The 18,323-nt window shown below is 34.8% G+C and overlaps 3 protein-coding genes across 3 annotated transcripts in view; 1 reads left to right on the forward strand and 2 right to left on the reverse strand.

The window, feature by feature from the left end:
- Ypel (Yippee-like) overlaps positions 1-18,323 on the forward strand; it is a 40,906-nt gene that overhangs the window by 19,949 nt on the left and 2,634 nt on the right. The window contains exons 2-4 of the mRNA XM_088042515.1: positions 6,881-6,921; positions 8,464-8,650; positions 11,990-12,033. Coding sequence (XP_087898641.1) covers positions 6,881-6,921; positions 8,464-8,650; positions 11,990-12,033 — 272 coding nt within the window. The remainder of the gene's footprint in view (positions 1-6,880; positions 6,922-8,463; positions 8,651-11,989; positions 12,034-18,323) is intronic.
- On the reverse strand, positions 239-1,380 carry LOC148171175 (cathepsin B-like). Its single transcript, XM_088041316.1, has 4 exons — positions 1,017-1,380; positions 771-968; positions 496-724; positions 239-444 (listed from the first exon to the last, which is right to left on the reverse strand). The coding sequence occupies exons 1-4, from the start codon at positions 1,341-1,343 to the stop codon at positions 239-241; spliced, it is 960 nt and encodes a 319-aa protein (XP_087897442.1). The 5' UTR covers positions 1,344-1,380.
- Positions 3,240-4,217, reverse strand: LOC148171176 (cathepsin B-like). Its single transcript, XM_088041205.1, has 2 exons — positions 3,489-4,217; positions 3,240-3,445 (listed from the first exon to the last, which is right to left on the reverse strand). The coding sequence occupies exons 1-2, from the start codon at positions 4,213-4,215 to the stop codon at positions 3,240-3,242; spliced, it is 933 nt and encodes a 310-aa protein (XP_087897331.1). The 5' UTR covers positions 4,216-4,217.

Here is an 18,323-nt window from a genome sequence, read left to right on the forward strand (position 1 = left end):
TCTATAAGTGATTAATTGAATTATTTATCTAGCTAGCTGGCAACTTGAGAACGTGTGTCTGACCATTATATTAAAACGTCTGATAGTTGACACATGTTGGTGAATGGCGGATGTCAAGACATAAATAAACTTAAGAAAACCAACTGAAATCCAATAAGAATATTTTCTTTATTGTGTTGTGCATAACATAGATATAAATGAACGAATTGTAGAGTTAAAATAATAAAAAAAATTTAATTTACAATTTTGGGAAACCTGCACACACTCGCTGCTCAAAACCGCAGTGATTCTCCCCTCTCAAAATTTTGAAGAAGCCACCATCTCCCCACTTGCTTCCCCAAGAGTTCGCCGCCAACCAGTACGGTACTCCATTTTCCATTCCCCATCCAATAATTTTAACAGCATGGCCACCCGCTTTATCTCCGGTGGTATGTTGATAAACACCTTAACAAACCATTTTAACACCACCCATCCTATGAAAATGATTCATCTTACCAGACTTGTAGCTGAAGAAGTCGTTATAAACATCATAGACTGTAGTTACAGGACCATTTTTAAAAACTTCAATTTGGATTTGCTCCACATCTTTTTTGGGAAGATAATAGTAGCTTTCACCGTAATGCTTGTCTTTATTGTATGGTACGCTATAGTTGGTATTCTTACAAGTAGTTGAACAAGTGGCAGTGTTACCATGTCGAGTCTGATTCGTGTAAGGTTGGCACCCCTGGAAGAAAGTGAATTAAACGTATTTTCTTCAAACGCAATCTTACCTGATTGCTGTTGTAGTCTCCGCCTGATACAATTCCGGTTTCTAACCAAAATTTTAAAGCTCGTTCTTCGTAACCACCCTTACAGCTTCCACAGGTTGTACAACAAGTTACCACGTCTTCTGCTGAAAATTTGAAGTTTGTAGTTCCGTTGGAAGCTATGCATACGCGGTCTGTGATGGCTTCAACAATTCCAAATGCCTGTAACCAAAAATTTTATTTGGATTTTTCCAAGTTTTTTTATCTCACCCAACAGGAGCCACAAGATTCTTGATTTCTTATATTGTGGAGTGATTGACACTGGGGCCAGTAGTCTCTCCCGTCGAAATTTTCGGGAAGGTTGAGAACTGCATCGTGGACTTTCACACGCGCGTTTCGGGGTTTGATCTCTGGTAAAGTTCCAGCAAGTTGGTTTAGTTCTTTTAAAGAAGTACCTTCTGGGAAGTTGCGCCCGGCTTTCCATGTAGTTTGCTTGGCATTGATGGATGCAATGAATTCTTCCGAGAGCGGATGCGCTGTTGGAACGGAATGGGCCGAAAAGGGCAGAACTGCCACTAAGAGCAGAATAAACTTCATTTTTGATGGGATGGTGTTGTTTTGAAACTGAGATCTGTATTTTTTTGTGGGGTTTATATAGGAAATTAAATGCCATGAAATTAATGTCGAGTTTGTTTGTTTGGAAAATTGGAAATTATTTTATCTTAGATCTAGGATTTTACGTGTAATAAATAAGTTGCGAAAATTCACTTTATACTCAATGAAAATTGAATGTAGTCTTGCGATATATATTTTATTCAGTAGATTAATTGGGTTGTTGAAATCATAATCTCAATTTACTAAATCTGGAAAAATTTATGATATGTTTCCGTTTTTTATGGTCCTAGAAAAAGTGCGCAATTATTACACAGGTCGACAAATATGCTATTTTTGAGTTTCTGTTTCAATGCATAGTTTCTGATGCTAGGCGTGGAAAAACCAGACCCAAAAATTGTGTCGACCTGTGTTATTTATGTCCATGATAATTTAGCATGAACTCTCTCTTTAATATTCATCTTTACCTCATGAAGAAATCCACCGGAGTTAGATCAGGCGACCCAAATATGTAGTTTATTGGCAAAACTCTATTATCTCCAATAACTTTTGAAAAAAAAAAAAAAAATGAAAATAATGACTTATGTTCTTATTACCTAAAATTAATATTTATTTTTTGTTATCCTGATGGGTTTCTTCGATTTTTCTGAAGTTCTCGTTGGCGTCTATATTTTTCTCAGAATTTTTGGTTAACTTTTGGGTTTTCTTTAAATCTTGGAGATTTTCTTTAGTTTATTTTAGTATCCCTGATTTTTTTTACTTTTTGTCTGTATTCTGCCTATATTGTCTTTCATATTTAGATTTTTCTTAAATGTTACAGATTTGCTTTGGATTATTTAGATTTTCCTCCAACTCTTTCTTGCTTTAATATGGAATTTATCTTGTTTTTCTCTGGATTATGCATAAATATTTCACGGATACTTTTCTTTATCTTCCATTTAGATATTTTTATTTTGTCTGATTTTTTTGTTTTTTTTTTTTAAATGTTTTTTATAAATTTTTGTTAGAATCTAATTCTGCTTTTTATTTATTTTTTTAATTTTTTATTTAAACATTGGTTTGAGAACAAACTCGAAACACTGTGCCGTGTATTTTAAAGCTCCGAATAAAGTAAAACGTTTTACTGACGAGTTTTGTATTCAATTTTTCGAAAATCGTAAAAACCTTGATAATTCTGAATAAAATGTTCACCTGTTTGTATATCTGTCATCAAATCGATATGTAAAGTTGAGAGTCAGGATAGTAAAGTCTCTATCAGACAATGTCAGGATAATTTACCTGCACGTAAATTAATATGGAAATGTTGTTTACATGACGATTTTTAGAAAATTATTATTTAGGTCGTTATATTAGATCTTTTTGTTCAACTTTGTTATCAATTTTTCGTCATTTAAAATGTTATGATATGATTTTAAAGTTTGTTTTTTTTGATAATATTTATTTTTTATAAATATAATGATAAGATCAAAGATTATTTTCATTGAAAAGGTAATTTTAATTTTATCACATTGTGAGGGTTACGAAATACGCAGTTTTCCGAGAAAAGATTTTTTATTTTGTTCCAATCATAATCCATATTGCGACCTTAAAAGAAAGAAATCCAGTTTTTTTTACATTTTTGTACACTGCTTTGTCCTTATCGAATATTGCTAAATGAATTCGCACCTTTTGTGACTTTATCCTCGATGTGTTTCTTTGGAAAATCCGAGTTTCTTTTATATCACAATTAGATCTAGGATATTATTGAAATCTAATACATCCTTCCGGAATTCGACATAAAAGTCATTGAAAATTTAAATTAATTTTATTGACAGTACAATCGACATTAATAATTAGAACTCTTATCTTATTATCACAGAAAACTTTCGCACTTTTTATTTATTATAACCGCGGAAATCCTGCATGAACTCGTTCTTCAATCCCGCAATGGTTCTCTCCTCTCAGAATTTTGAAGAATCCGCGATCTCCCCAATCGCGCCCCCAAGAATTTGCCACCAACCAGTACGGAACTCCATTTTCCGCTCCCCATCCGATGATTTTCACCGCATGACCGCCAATTTTCTCTTCGGTGGTCCTAATATAAACACCTAGAAAAACCATGAGATAACAACATCACACTTCTTTCTTTACCTGATTTATAGCTGTAAAAATCTGTATAGACTGTATACCCAGCGATGACCGGACCATTTCGCAGAATTTCCCCTTGAATTTCCGAAACATTCGCTGAAAGCTGGTGGTAACTTTCGCCGTACTTCTTATCATCTTCGTAGGTTTTGGTATGATTGGGGTTAAGGCACGTGGTGGAGCAGTTGGGGGTGGCTCCATACTGCGAAGTATACGAATACGGTTTGCACCCTTCCTTACTGTTATAATCTCCCCCGGAAACAACTCCACTTTTACTCCAAAAATTCAAAGCTCTCGCCGTGTAGCCGCCACTGCAACTCCCACACTCGTCGCAACAAGTCAGGAGATCCTCCGGTGAAAACTTGAAGATGATTGTACCATTTGATTCAATACAGAGTCTGTCGGTCATCGCTGTGGCGACGCCAAAAGCCCAACACGAGCCGCAGAAGCCTTGGTCTCTTATCTCTTTAATGGTTTCACATTGCGGCCAAAAATCTCTTGCATCGAAAGTGTCAGAAATGGTACCAAAAAAACGAGTTGTTGGACGAGTTTCAGTGGGCGGATCTAGAAAAGTACCAGCGAGACGTTTCAGCAGCTCCACGGGTGTATCTTCAGGGAAGTTTCGCCCAGCGATCCACGTCGATTGATTGGAATTGATAGTTTTAATAAACTCGTGGGATATGAAGGAGTGGCACAGGGGCAAAATGAACAACACGAGCGAGAAACGAAACATTTTGATTCGAGTTGTTTTCGCGTCGTGGCATTTATATACAGTGGGTTTCAAAATCGTGTCCCAATTTGTCGGTTTTTGTTTTATTGATTGAATTCTCAGTATCAAACACTGAAATTCCCAACATGAAATATGCCTAATCAATCAATGTCACACTTGTTTATTTTGGCTACAACATTATTTTTAACTAAAACGTATTTGTTTATACTTTTCAAAGACGTGCCGCCGAATGAAACGACTCTATTTAACTTTTGACCCTTTGTGTGACTCATTACGTGTGATGAAGGAATTCTAAATGCATGTAAATTTGAATTAAACGCCTCTGTGCACGAGTCCGAGGAATTAGCAGTAGGAGCATTTTCATTAGTTTCCATTCATAATAAATTTAGTCCGTTGACTCTGTAATCTTTTTAGTCTGATCCATTGATAAGTCTATGATTAGACGCTGTGTACTATTTTTAGTACAAACTTGTAACTCGCTCAATTTCTTTATTTTCTTGGAAACAAGCGGAGCGATAAGCTGTCGGTCAACCTCTTTAAAAATAATTTGGTTGTTCCCGGCGCATCCACCATTTCCGTAACTCTGTAAACTTCCACTTGTCTCTTTTCCGTTTCATTTATTCAACCGAAACGATCAGTTGGTGCTCTGAATAATAAATGTGTTTGATCACGAAGGACACGTTTGGAGTTTTGAAAATAAACTTTTAATTGGACGCGTGTAATTCGGTCGAAGACATATCGCCAATTTAAATGAAATGAGTGTTTGCTCGGCGCCTCCACCATTTCAAAACATTTATTTTCTCCGTTAGCGTTTGCTTTTATGACGGACTTAATGCCTCAATTACTTTGTACTAAAACAATTATTGCTAATTTAGTGTTTGAATAATTGAGCAGTGTTGGGACTCTTTGGAATCCAAATATCTGTCACCGGAAATTACCAATTAAGTACATAATTAATTAAAATGTTAATTAGAGCGCTGTATTGTCATTGGCGCTCGTTTCTTTCGTGGACTTAATAAACTGAATTTTGTTGCTCGCTTTTGGACGTCTTGAAACCAATTTACGACATCCCACGTAAACGTAATCCTATTAAAGTTTAATACAACTTACCAGTTCTACATTAGTTAGAAAATGCCAACTTCTATTATTAGAATATCGATGCGGTGTCACTAGAAAATTTCCTATTCTTGTATAATTCGATGGAATTAAATTGTTGCGCTCTTCAAGTTATATCTGCATTTCGTCGCAGCAGTTAAAACGTCCGTAAAATTCTTACGAGCGCATTTTTCATGTTGTGATGTAATCTGTAATTTTATTAATGTTCCTTTAAACTATTCCTCGGGAAAAGCTCTCCTTGCTGTTCTCCCCGTCAAAAATATGAGCAAACGCCACGTCTCGGTCTTTCGGGATTACTTTAACTTCTTGACAAAAAGCAGACATCTTCCCTCTGTTTCCCCGGACACAAAGTCTAGCCCAAACTGCGGTCTAACATTAAATTACTGTCTCGACTCTTCCCCGATCGATATTATATAAACAGACACTAGTTGCTCCTAAAAAACGCGTCAAATTTGACTCCGAGGATGACCGTCCTTGCGTGATGAATCTCACACGACCTTGAACTTCCGTTTCCGTCAATTCGTAGCTCCTAAAATGTGTGAATGACCGGAGCAGTTTAATAACCGCTGAGATGATAGTCAAGTTCAGGGTTGCACGCAACGGTTCAAATATTGGGGAATTTGCCACTGTAAATTTAATGACAAAAATTCAGGGGCGGCCTCAAGGTTTTCCTGTAATGAAGGGGTACCTAATTGGGCAAAATTTGTACTATTTTTCAATAATTTCTATGACGTTAGTTTGAAATAAATGGAATTATTTCTGCATTGAGCTAAATTACGCAATTTTAGAGCTAGGAATTAATTTTGTTTTTCGAACTAGACAATGAAATTTCCTCACGATTTTGCAATATTTTCTATAAGTTTTGTAACTTTCAAGGGGCACTTTTGGAGTGATTTTATTCCGTGCTAAATCGATAGGTGATTGTCATAGCAACGACCATTTGTTTTATTTTTAATTGGTTTTTTAAACGAGGAGGAAAATTGTGATTTTCACTACTCCTCTGATGGGAAATAAATGAAGTGAGGTAATTAAAGAGAATTTAATTTATTCATTGCGGAAATAATTGGAACTTAGCATAAATGAATTCCAACTAAATAATTAAATTTTATGTTTAGTTTCACGCTTTGTGGGAAAATGTCTGAAGTTTCGAAAATTCTACAAAATAGCAAATTTTTACTTGCACGCTGTTTTTGCGCTGTTAATGCGGAAAACCTGTACAAGTTTTCCACCTAAAAATAACAAAATAAAATGGCACAAAGGATTGTGCGTCTCTCCAGCAAATGCCGCGCTGCTCAGGCGGCAAGCATTGCTATCGGGCCGTAAAATCCTACTTACAGTTGCTCGAATCCAAATAACTATTTTTTTTAATTGTTCTTAGACTGCGTATTGATTGGACACACTCCCCTCGTTTTTTCCACTCGATTGCTTTGTTTGAATGCGCTTACCTGATTTATTTTCTTGTTGTTTTTGGATCACCGTCCTTTTGTTTACGTTTGCTTCACCCAATTATCCTTTCTATTGATGACTGCGTTCTAACACTAAAATCTTCCAGGTTGTTTTGGGCCTAGCATCATGCGGTAATGTTTGTAAAGGGTAGGTAGTTAAGCTAAGTCTTTTCGTTTCCTTTCTCTTTGTTTTCTTAATTTTAAGATGAATTTTTACCTTGTACAGTCGTAATTCTGTTGCGACTGCACCGTCTAAATTTGTAATTACCGAAAGAATTTCGTATTGATTTTCGTCAGGTTTATTTAAGCTCAACGACGTAGATTTATCGCTTGGACTTCCTGGCTAAAAATAATTTTCCTCGTCGCTACAAAATTCGGAATAATTCACTCAAATACGTGACTTTGGAGCTAACAAGTAAACAAACACGGTGACTAATTTATCTAGTTTCGCCCCCAAATATTGACTCTTCCGTAATCGCTTCCTCTTCGTTTTGCGAATTAATTGCATCAAATCATGTTTTTTTAATGAACGGAAATTGGCAGTGGTAATTTTGCACTAAAATCAATCATTTAACCCTCTTAAAAGCGTTTTAACTGGGGCGAAAGAAAATAAAAGAGTGCTGTTTCGTGAAGTAGTGGTTTCCGAGCCGTTCATCAGAATGAGGTTTTTTGCGAGGCGATACAAGAACTCGGGAGATTAGCTCAGATTGAGATCGGTTTTACAATACCAAATTATAACTTTGTTAGGAAAATTCTGTTGTGAAGAAACCATGAAACATATTTTTATTTTGATCGCATGAAACTTTATGGTTTTATATCAGAAATAAAGTCGTCTTGTCAACACACATAAAATCACAAAGAAACGAATTGTAACGAAGGTACGTGCTTTGTTCGAACGATTGATGATATTGGAGCAAAAAATATTAAGAGAAGCTCAACAATTGGTAAAGTTTCTTATCGTACTGAAATTATTGAGTATGTATCACCTCCAGTCAGAAGGAAGGATAAAGTAATAAAAGATTTATGACGCCAGGGATAGACAAATACATTCATAAAAGGACCGTTGAACTGATACGAGTCATAAAAATAAGTGTAACGGATTTGTGGACGAACAAAGAAAGTCAGTTCTTCAAGTGTGGTATCTTTTTATTGAATAACGAAGAAATTCGCTCCATCGATCATCCAGAATGCGCGTTTCTTTGCCAAAAGAGCTCTCAGACGTCTCGCCAATTAAACCGTGTAGTTTCTGGGTTAACACGAGGTGCATCGCCTCCGGTACGAGATAACCGCAATCCGGCTATAAACGGAATTCATACAGAGAGCAATACAAACATTTACACAACGACAAACCGCTCTATCGACGTTTTCCCTCAAGGTAACAGTTTCGCATGCGACACCCTCAAGACAAAGAGCTTTTCCGGTCGTAGATGGATTCTTTGTCTCGTCAACTTGAGACGTGACCATGCGACAAACGCAAAGTCGAGACTAAAAGAAACCTTCAACCTTCTAAATGGAGTTTATCATATTCCTGTTGGAAATGGAACGAATCGATGGTGGGTGAGCATAGGTGACTTGCACCCACCAGTCGATACGATTAGAATTGACGGGACTTCATGGTCAGCTAAAAATAGTTTTTTTTCTTGATTTTGGAATTTCCGGGGTGATTGATTTTTGGTTTTTGTGGTTGTAGGTGTGACAGCTCCGCATGGCCTGCCGTCGCAGCCAGCAGCAGCACCAGCAGCACCACCGCCGCCACAAGCAGCAGCAACAGCACCATGGTGAAGACGTTCCAGGCCTATTTGCCACAATGCCATCGCACTTATTCGTGCATACACTGCCGGGCCCATCTTGCCAACCACGACGAGCTTATCTCAAAGGTGAAGCCAAAGTTACAATTTGCATTTTGCACTAATTAATTTCCAAAGAAATGGAATTTAGGGGAATTACTATTTTCAGTACGGAAGAGGTATTCAAAAATTTTCTATTTTCGTAAATTTTGACATCTTATCATCAAGGAAGTAAAATTTGGGAACATTTCTACTTTCAGGACGTTTATTGATTGAGCAATGTTTCAAAATTTTGGGACGAGGAAGAAATTTTTTTTAATATTTCTGTTTTTTCGACCAATTTAATCAAAAATTCTCACCAGTTTGTAAAGTTTTTTACAAGTTGTGTAACTTTGATGTTAAAAACATGAAATTTAGAGGAATTATTACTTTCAGCACTAGTGAAATTTCTAAAAAAAGTTTGCTGTGATCGGTTTATTTGAAAAAATAAATGTCTCTTATTGGTCGAATCTATGGTGAGTTGAATTCTCTAGTAAATACAAATTAGTAATTGATTCTTGGATAAAATGTTATTTACGACAAAAAACGAGAGCTGACAGCCAGCAAAGCTGGAAACCTGTACAATTTACACTGCTTTTGCCGTCTAAACAATGCACGATTAAAAAACTCGCCCGCGGCCCACAATAAATATGCACCTTTCCTCAGTAAATCCTCGACATTTCCATGAAATAAAAATGCTCGCCCCACACTGTACATCACGGTAAATGGAAGCCTGTCCCCATTATTAAGTAATAGCGCAATTCTCGGAAACAATAGATTATCAAAGGTAATGGCGCGTTGTTGTGATAACGGAGGATCTCGCCTAATGACAGCTTGACATAACAGATTAAACCCACCAACTTTCCACAAACAACCGCTTCCAGTAATCTTTCTCCCTTCGTTCCAAAATCGCCAAGAGACTGGCGGTCTTTGAGACAAAATTTACATTTTATCCTTCGTCAAGTGGACTTCTGTGACTGGAAATGGCGGATAAAAAGATGAAGGTGTCAGTGGTGGACGTTAAATTTGTGGTAACCCTTCTCTGAGGGTAATTTATAACGCTCGTGGTTCAAGTGTATGTTAGTTTGCAGCTACGGGGTGATAAAAAATGATTTAGAGCGTATGTGTGTGCTTTGAGTCGAAAGGTGAAATGACAAAACATTAAAATTATTCAAGAGACAATTTTTCTTGTCAATTATTCCGCGAGTTTTCAGCAGAGATTTTTTATAAATCGATAATTAATTTTCTTGAAAGCTGAAATATTTCTAGGAGCGAAACTCATCTCGACTAAGTAATTCGCACATGATCCCAGAATTTTATTTTGAAATATTAAAACCGGGATCAGATTTACTGTGTAATTTGTATTTTGTCTTGGGAAATACAAACACTCTAAAATATTACCCAGTCAGAGGGACGCAATATAAGAATCTGCTCGTGACTGTAATTTGCATGTTAATAACTGTTGGAACATTGATCACTTCTGGATCTGATTATATTTAATCTCAATAATTTTCCACCACCTGGAAAATCGCCAAGGCGGTGAGTCAACGAAGAATCGCGATAAACCTTCCACTCATTTATGAAGAATTAAAACAAATTTTTCTACGAATTTAATCAGACAGTCGACAAAAACAGAATTCGTTGACTCATCTTCGGTTTTTGCAGAAAAGGAGGTAGAATTTCGTCGATTTTTTCTTGTGGTTCAGCGTACTCAAACAACGGTGGTCCTTGAAACTCCTCTTTGTTTTCGAACCGATCATTAATAGTCAAGGATTTTCTAGTATGAAATATTTACACCTACTTCGTTGTGGGCAAAGAGCGATTCGAACGCGGTGCGAAAATAAGCCAAGCGGATATAAAATGAGAGACGTCTGTCTTCCAAATATTTTTATTGCGGCCGTTTTATCGAAATGAAGCAGGTTTCAATTTAGAAATTTTATAGTTTTTCAATAAAAGTAAAAATAAAGCGACGTTTTTAGGAGGGGCAGAGAGATTTTTTGTTTTACAGCTTGGGAACATTCCATCGGACTAAATCAAGTGTGTATCATTTTTCAGCTTTTATTTCTTTCTTCTGGACAAGATCGCTCCCCAATCACGGTGCTGTAGGTTTTATTTTTTTTATTTTTTTTTGAAAATTTATATCGCATTTGGGGTGGCCTGCTCCCTTTCGTCACTTTGTAATTTTTAACCGATTTTAATAATTTTGACACTCTGTATAATAGGTGTATCAAAAGTTGGTTAAAAAGTGGTGTAGGGATTTTTTTTCTGTATCCAAGGTCGGACTGTCTAACTGCTTTTCTGTCTGCTTGCTATTCAGAATTGTTTTCATTCCCATGAAAAACGCAATTAATGATCACATTGAAGCCACTACCAAAAGTGCGAAATTTAATGGAAATTGTAACGTGAAATTTCACTCCTTTTGTATTAAAATATAAAAACTTATAAAATTCAATCGAAAATTTTGACTAATTCGATAATTAAAAATTGCTAAACTTGCTCTTTCGTCTTCTAAACTATTGCAATTTGGCTTAATTAATAAATAAGTTAGTAATTTCTCTAAATTTTTAATTTAATTTTTGTATGAATGTCTTTGAATACGTTTTACATTGTTCTTTCGTTCTTTTTACATTATTTGTTGTTTCTCTTGATTCTCTTAATTCTTTCAAGTTTTTAAAATTGATTTTTAACGTTTAGATTCGTCTATTTTCTCTAGATTTTTCAGTTATTTATTTAATTAAAATTTCTACATTATCTTTACTTTTTCTCTACATATTTTTTTAAAGGAAAGTTTTATTTCATTTTCTTTAGAATCTTCTGATTTTTATATATTTTTTTATTCTTTCTAAATCCAATTCTTTCATAATCATATAGAAGTTAAGAAAAATTTAATTAGATTTTCTTTTCGCCTTTCTTTCAGTTTCGTCCGTTTTAGATTTTCTAACGTTTTAAAGATTTTGCATTAATTCTTTTCAACACGACTAAGCAGTCTAAAGGCACTTGAAAGTCCGAGTAAAAATCTGCACAGACCTTGACTTTAAAAAAGCCGGATTATCTGTGATCCCGGCTCCGGAATCTGGAGCAAAGATTGTCAGTTCACACACTCAATAAATCACGTCTTGTGTGCCTCAAAGTCTTTTTTTTCAACGACTTAAGCACCAAAAATGGTAAATTTGCTCTCACTCAACGTCATTAATCAACAGGAGTGTGCACTCGTGCATTATTCCCTCTTCGCTCCTAATCGGATTATCTCTTTTAAACGCATTCTTAATTCGGAATTAACCCGATTTTGTAGTGTCCTGTACACCGGAATTTCCTCGTTCCCCAATCGATCTGTTAGTTTTTAAGGAAATGACGAAAGCTTCTTGAAATAACCTGAAGATTTTTTTTCAGTCATTCCAAGGCAGCCAAGGCCGGGCGTATTTGTTCAACTCGGTGTAAGTATTTTCATTAATATTAGATACATCTCACTGAACTAACGATTTTCTGTTATGTTTACGTGGACGGGTTAAACCGACATTGACCTTAACCCCGTAATTAAATTTAAAAATAAATGTCGAATTTCGAAAAAAATCGAGCAGTTGGACGTTTTAATTAATTCGAGAGAGCGTCAAGTGGCTCGTGTTAATTATGCAGTTCTTTGTAAACATGCTCGTTGAGCTTCGAACCTTTTTCTTGATTTCCCGGCTCTGAATTCTATTTAGAGACAGGATGCACTTTTGGAGTCTCATAAATTTTACTTAAGCCCTGTAGGATTTCACCGGGGAGTTTCTATTGAAATTATTGATTGTTTTCGAACGAGATACGAATTCATTTCCGGTTGGAAAGAAACCGAAACAACTTTTTTAAGCTGTGCAATTCGAGCGGTGAAAATGATTTTTCCGTAATGACGGGTTATTGGTTTCAAATGGCGGCAGAAATAAGATCCGAAAATTGCCGTTCGTTCGAGGAACATCATTTATCTTCGTTAAATTGTAGCATTATCTTATTTTGTGGCTTAGTAGATCCCGTTTATTCTCGGTTTTCTTTATAAATACAATAGTAGAGAGTAAATCTCAATAATAAGGCAGTAAAAAGTGTGATAGAAGGACTAATCAAATTATTTCTAGCAAGTGGTGCTTTTTAGAAAAAACGATTCTCTTTATTCATTTTTCAGTGTTTTTATTGTGGCTGAAGTTTGATGTGCTCTATAGCTACATTTTATATGACCTCTGAAAGTTTTTACCTGTTGTTTGTTAGATTTCGATGGCTCCTTTATTTTCTTTCCGATTTCTTGAAGTCGCTTCATTGGTTTTTCGTCCGAAATTTCCACTTTGGCTGACTTTTGCAGTTTTAATATCTAAAAATGTTTTGTTGATGTTTATTATTTATCGCTGAAGTTTGTTTTCATTTTTTATCTGTTTGTTCTAATTCGGTATATCATAACAATTTTTCTTATCATGCGTCTAGATTGTCTGTTTTTAGAATTTCCACATTAGGAGGTGTTTTACTTTTTTCTTCTTCTTTTTCGTCTTCTTTAAATTGATCATTTTCCGGTTAATCGGATCGAAAATTACTGGAGATGCGAGTTTTTCATTCTTTATCAATCTCACTAAATTTCCGAATTAAAGTTGAAACGAAAGGGATTTTACAATTTTTTTTCTTCTGCAGCAGTCTAAAACTAGCAAATCTTCTACAAAACTGTCTTTTGATTGCCATAAATTGGCCATTTTTTGTTTAATTGAGTTGAAAATTTTTGAAGATGCTAATTTTTCCTTCTTTATCAATCATACTAAATTTCAGAAATGTAGCTGCAACGGAAGGGATTTTACAATTTTTTTATCTTCCAGAGCAGTCTAAAACTATCAAATTTTCTACAAAACTGTTTTTTGATTGCCATAAATTGGCCATTTTTTGTTTATTTGAGTTGGAAATTTCTGGAGATGCTAATTTTTCTTTCTTGATCAAACACACTAAATTTCAGAATTGTAGCTAGAACAGAAGGGATTTTACAATTTTTGTTCTGCTGAAGCAGTCTAAAAACTACCAAATCTTCTACAAAACAGTCTTTTGATTGCCATTAATTGGCCATTTTTCGGGAAATCGAGGTAAAAAATTCTAAAGATCTAAATTTTTTCTTCTTTAACAAACACACTAAATTTGAAAATTGAACGACAGAAATTTCTCAATTTTTTATCTTCTTCATCAGTTTAAAATCAGCAAATCAGATCACAAATTCGACTCGAAACTGGACCAATAAAAACTTTAAACTCCATAATTTGAAGAATGCACCTATTGCAACAAAAACTGCACCAATTTTATAACCGTATCGACAGTAAATCAGAAATTAAATGTAAACAGCGGCTGCATGTTTGCTTTTACATGTTGGTACACATGCATATTGACAATTCAATACTGCATTTTCATGTTTTCCCAACATTTATAATGAACGTGCACTTTTGTAAATCTTCGAGCGAACAAGGCCTGCGGTTTCTCAAAGTAAATTTTTGGCTATTCCCATCGTTTATATAATTAAATTTTATCGCTTAATTATCGAAGTGCGAGCAAAATTCGTTCATAAACTCATTCCAACATCTCCAATAAGAAAATTAATTTTTACTTTTACCGTTTTCAACCGCTGAAAATATTGAATGTGTGAGAAGCCATCTAAAGTACATATATTGCTCAAGTGGTTTTATTTCCAGCATTGCATGAGATCAAAAGAAATGGCAGCTTTGTTCGTTTGCATTACTTGTATAGAGTTCCGGGAAATACAATATTGCGGTTGGGAAAGAAACTCCATTTCAACCACGATAAATCAGCTCCAGTGACAATTTTCGAAATAATTGCTCAACTATTTGAAATGGCTGCGTGGATTTTTGAATCTTGACAATTATAGACACATCCCTGATATTATTGATTATATCGCCGATTGCGTGCTCTCGAATTGTTGTGAAATGGAAGTAAACAAAGCGATTGTTTTGTTTATTTCTTTCTAATTGTTAGAATTTTCCTCAACGCTGTACGAAGGGTTTCGATGTTTAGCACCGCCACCGCCGTGAAAAATGATATCGCGTTTTCCTGAATTGTCCCGTTCGACGGAAATTGCGTTCGTTTTATTTGGAGAATCAACAGCATTTTTGTGGAAACGGCTTTATTCGAAACGTCGTTTTAAAAAATGCATTTTCGCGCTGGAATGTGCCAAACAGCACAATTCAATTATTGAAGCTTTGAAGTCGGTAGAATGTACGTTCTATTGAAGTTTATTGTCTTTTATGAAAATCCCGATCCGGGCGAAAGTCAAGCTGTGAGTGTACTTGTTTTTCTGTCGTTTTAATAATTTACATTATCGATTTCGATTTTAAATAAATTCTCCTGTTCTTTACGTGCGAAGAGGTTTTTATCCTTGAAGACTACGAAAATTCGATATTTTAAAAGAGACGGATTCGTTTCCGATTTTGGTGTTATGTGGCATAGTAAAAAGGAACCTTGGAATACTGAAAGTTCGTTTTTAAGTTGTGTTTAGTACTAAAAGAGCTCATTATGGATTAATGGAGAAAATGTTACAAATAAGGCGGTAAAAAAGGCTATGGATAAATATAACTTATTTATTGGACTCTTGAGAAATCGGAGACGAAGCTGAAATTCATTATGCAGGACATCGGTGACATGAGCAGCGGAAATACTTGTCCGTTTAGGGCGAAATAAAAATGGGGTGAAATATGAAGAAAATGGTTTAATTGCGTCATGCATCGATACATAATTCGTTGATAATTAGTTGATTTGATTTTTTTTGATCAAAAGCATGAGACGTCGTTTTCGCCCAGAAAAAAAACACAAATATGACAACCAAGCGACCTCATGAAAATCTATTTCGGTTAATTTCTAGTTTATTTGTGAAACAAACTAAGTTATTGGTACTCATTTTACGCCGAATTCAAAGTTGTGTTTGAATTTCCCGTACGTAAAAGACTGAATTAGAAGCGACCAAAATTTCTGCAAGTCGGGAAACGACACATATTTTGGAAATTCCGGGATTTTTGGTGTTCCATTTTTCTGGAATTTTGACAGGTACAAAGATGCAGCTTTTTCCATCGTTTTTATCGCATTTTCTAGTTTATTTGGGAGGCAAACATTAAGTTATTGGTACTCATTTTACGCGTAATTTCACGCGTAGTTCAAAGCTGTGGTCGACATTTCCGTACTTTAAGGCGAGTGCCAAGACTCGTCGCTGGTCAGAATTCGAGCTGAGCTGTCACATCGGGAAGGTTGTCAAGCGGTACCTCTGTTTACAACACCCCTTACTGTGCTATCGTAAAGTGATTGTAAAATAATAAATGCTTATTTTGCCTCTGTCTGGTAGAAATACTTCTTCATGGGTAAAATAATATGAATCAAAAAAATTTATTTTAAAATTGTAAGTACATTAGTACGTTGTTCAAAAAATAATTTAACTAGTCAAATAATAAATAGATTAAAGTATTATTTAATATTAGAATGCCAAACAGAAATTTTCTAAAAAAAACTAAACTTATCTGTTTTATGTTTAATTTTATTTGTTTTCAAATAGAACGTATTTGGTAAGAAGGTATACTCAAAAGATATAAAATTCATAGTATAATAATGTGTATAATATGTACATGTTAGTAAGTATTTATAAGAAAAGTGGTATTTACATAATAGGTACTTATTTACAATATTGACAATTAACTAATACATAGGTAATACAAACTCAATGACGGCAGATCGGAATAGACAATCTTTGTTTCCTAGAGTCAATTAATTCCAGCAACATGTGATCAAAATAAAACTTAATCAATTTTGGTTCCATGTTGTTTTCCAAAAAGTTGTGTCTTCATATATACAGGGTGGGCCAACGAAAACGAAACAGAGGCGTTTTGAGGCACTTACTGGTGGAATTTCAAAAAACGCTGAGACCGGTCAATTTTAGTTGTGAGGGGGACACACAACACACGTATTTTCAACTTTTTGCAGTCAACTGCCTTTGAGGGGTGAAATTAACCCCTTTAATTCTTAAAGATAGATATAGGACATGCCACTTTTTTTGAAAGGCCCAATGAAGACCTTTACAGTAATATTAATATTTTTTTTATTTCTAAGCCCTATAAAAAAATATTCGAAAACGAAACTGGGACGTTTTAAGGCACTTACTGGTGGAATTTCAAAAAACACTGAGACAGGTCAATTTTAGATGTGAGGGGGACACACGACACACGTAATTACAACTTTTTGCAGTCAACTCCCTATGAGAGGTGAAATTGACCCCTTTAATTTTTAAAGATAGATATAGGACATGGCACTTTTTTTGAAGGCCCATTGGAGACCTTTACAATGATATAATTATTTTTTTTTTATATTTAACCCCTATAAAAAAATATTAGAACTAAACAGTTGCGACGAATTTACGTACATATCTATCAACATAACAGGCATGTATAGCACTAAAATACGTACATTTCATTTCAAAAACAATAACAATAGTGTATTTTTTAGAATAACCCTATCAACAGGGTGGAAATCACCCCAAAGTTGAAAAATACATTCTAACAAAAAGGGCAAATAAAAAAAATTATATCACTGTAAAGGTCTTCAATGGGCCTTTCAAAAAAAGTGCCATGTCCTATATCTATCTTTAAAAATTAAAGAGGTTAATTTCACCCCCTCAAAGGGAGTTGACTGCAAAAAGTTGTAATTACGTGTGTTGTATGTCCCCTTTACAACTAAAATTGACCTGTCTCAGCGTTTTTGGAAATTCCACCAATAAGTGCGTCAAAACGCCTCAGTTTCGTTTTCAAAAAATTTTTTATAGGGTTTAGAAATAAAAAAAATATTATATCACTGTAAAGGTCTTTAACGGACCTTTCAAAAAAAGTGCCATGTCCTATACCTATCTTTAAAAATGAAAGGGGTTAATTTCAACCCTCATAGGGAGCTGACTATAAAAAGTTGAAAATACGTGTGTTGTGTGTCCCCCTCACAACTAAAATTGACCGGTGTCAGCGTTTTTTGAAATTCGACCAGTAAGTGCCTCAAAACGCCTCTGTTTCGTTTTCGTTGGCCCACCCTGTATATTAATATTTCATATCACTTTCTTGTCCAAACCAAACACCCAGAATACACATTTTTTTTCGTGTTATTCTTAACTGCCCTTGGATTTGGTAATACCAATTATGATTTGAATTTACAATGTATGTTCCATTTTTTTCTAGTTACCAGAAGTCAACCTTTTTATTCTCCCAAAAAAAATTTATATTGTTCTCAAAGGAACAAGATTTAGTGGGTTTTTCAGTAAAAGTTGAACCGGCCGGCGGCAAAATGAAAGAAATTGTCATCACCTAGTAAAACTCCGGTCAGTTTCTTAGATAAACTCTAATCCAATATTGCAAACATCAGGTAAATTGCATCCGGTCAGGTCGCTCCATAGAGTCATACCATTCAAAACATTCAACATTTTTTATTCATTGATGAACTTTTAAATTCTAGTGAAATAAGAAAAAAATAAACATAAATAATAAAATATGTAATAAGAAAAATAATAATAAATTACTATTTTATTAAATTTCATTTTCTAAATTTTACGTCCAACACCGTGAAATAGTCGAGAAATTAATTCGTGTGTCATTGAAAGACTTTAGTTGAAAACATGACTATAAATTAAATGAATTTTCATACTACATAGTTGTTTCTATAATTTCATACATCAAGCATTATGAAACTTCGATGTGCT

The sequence above is a fragment of the Gnatocerus cornutus genome, chromosome 7, assembly GCF_029298725.1.
Source record: "Gnatocerus cornutus isolate USDA-ARS CGAHR chromosome 7, icGnaCorn1.1, whole genome shotgun sequence".
In the NCBI taxonomy this organism is placed as follows: domain Eukaryota; kingdom Metazoa; phylum Arthropoda; class Insecta; order Coleoptera; family Tenebrionidae; genus Gnatocerus; species Gnatocerus cornutus.

What these genes read in the sequence shown, in the direction of transcription:
- LOC148171175 (XM_088041316.1), bottom strand. Translation starts at nt 1,343, where the DNA reads ATGAAGTTTATTCTGCTCTTAGTGGCAGTTCTGCCCTTTTCGGCCCAT. An exon ending in GAGACTACAACAGCAATCAG is followed by an intron (nt 725 to 770) that starts GTAAGATTGCGT and finishes ACTTTCTTCCAG; the next exon opens with GGGTGCCAACCTTACACGAA. An exon ending in CTTCTTCAGCTACAAGTCTG is followed by an intron (nt 445 to 495) that starts GTAAGATGAATC and finishes TGGTTTGTTAAG; the next exon opens with GTGTTTATCAACATACCACC.
- LOC148171176 (XM_088041205.1), bottom strand. Translation starts at nt 4,215, where the DNA reads ATGTTTCGTTTCTCGCTCGTGTTGTTCATTTTGCCCCTGTGCCACTCC. An exon ending in TTTTTACAGCTATAAATCAG is followed by an intron (nt 3,446 to 3,488) that starts GTAAAGAAAGAA and finishes TGGTTTTTCTAG; the next exon opens with GTGTTTATATTAGGACCACC.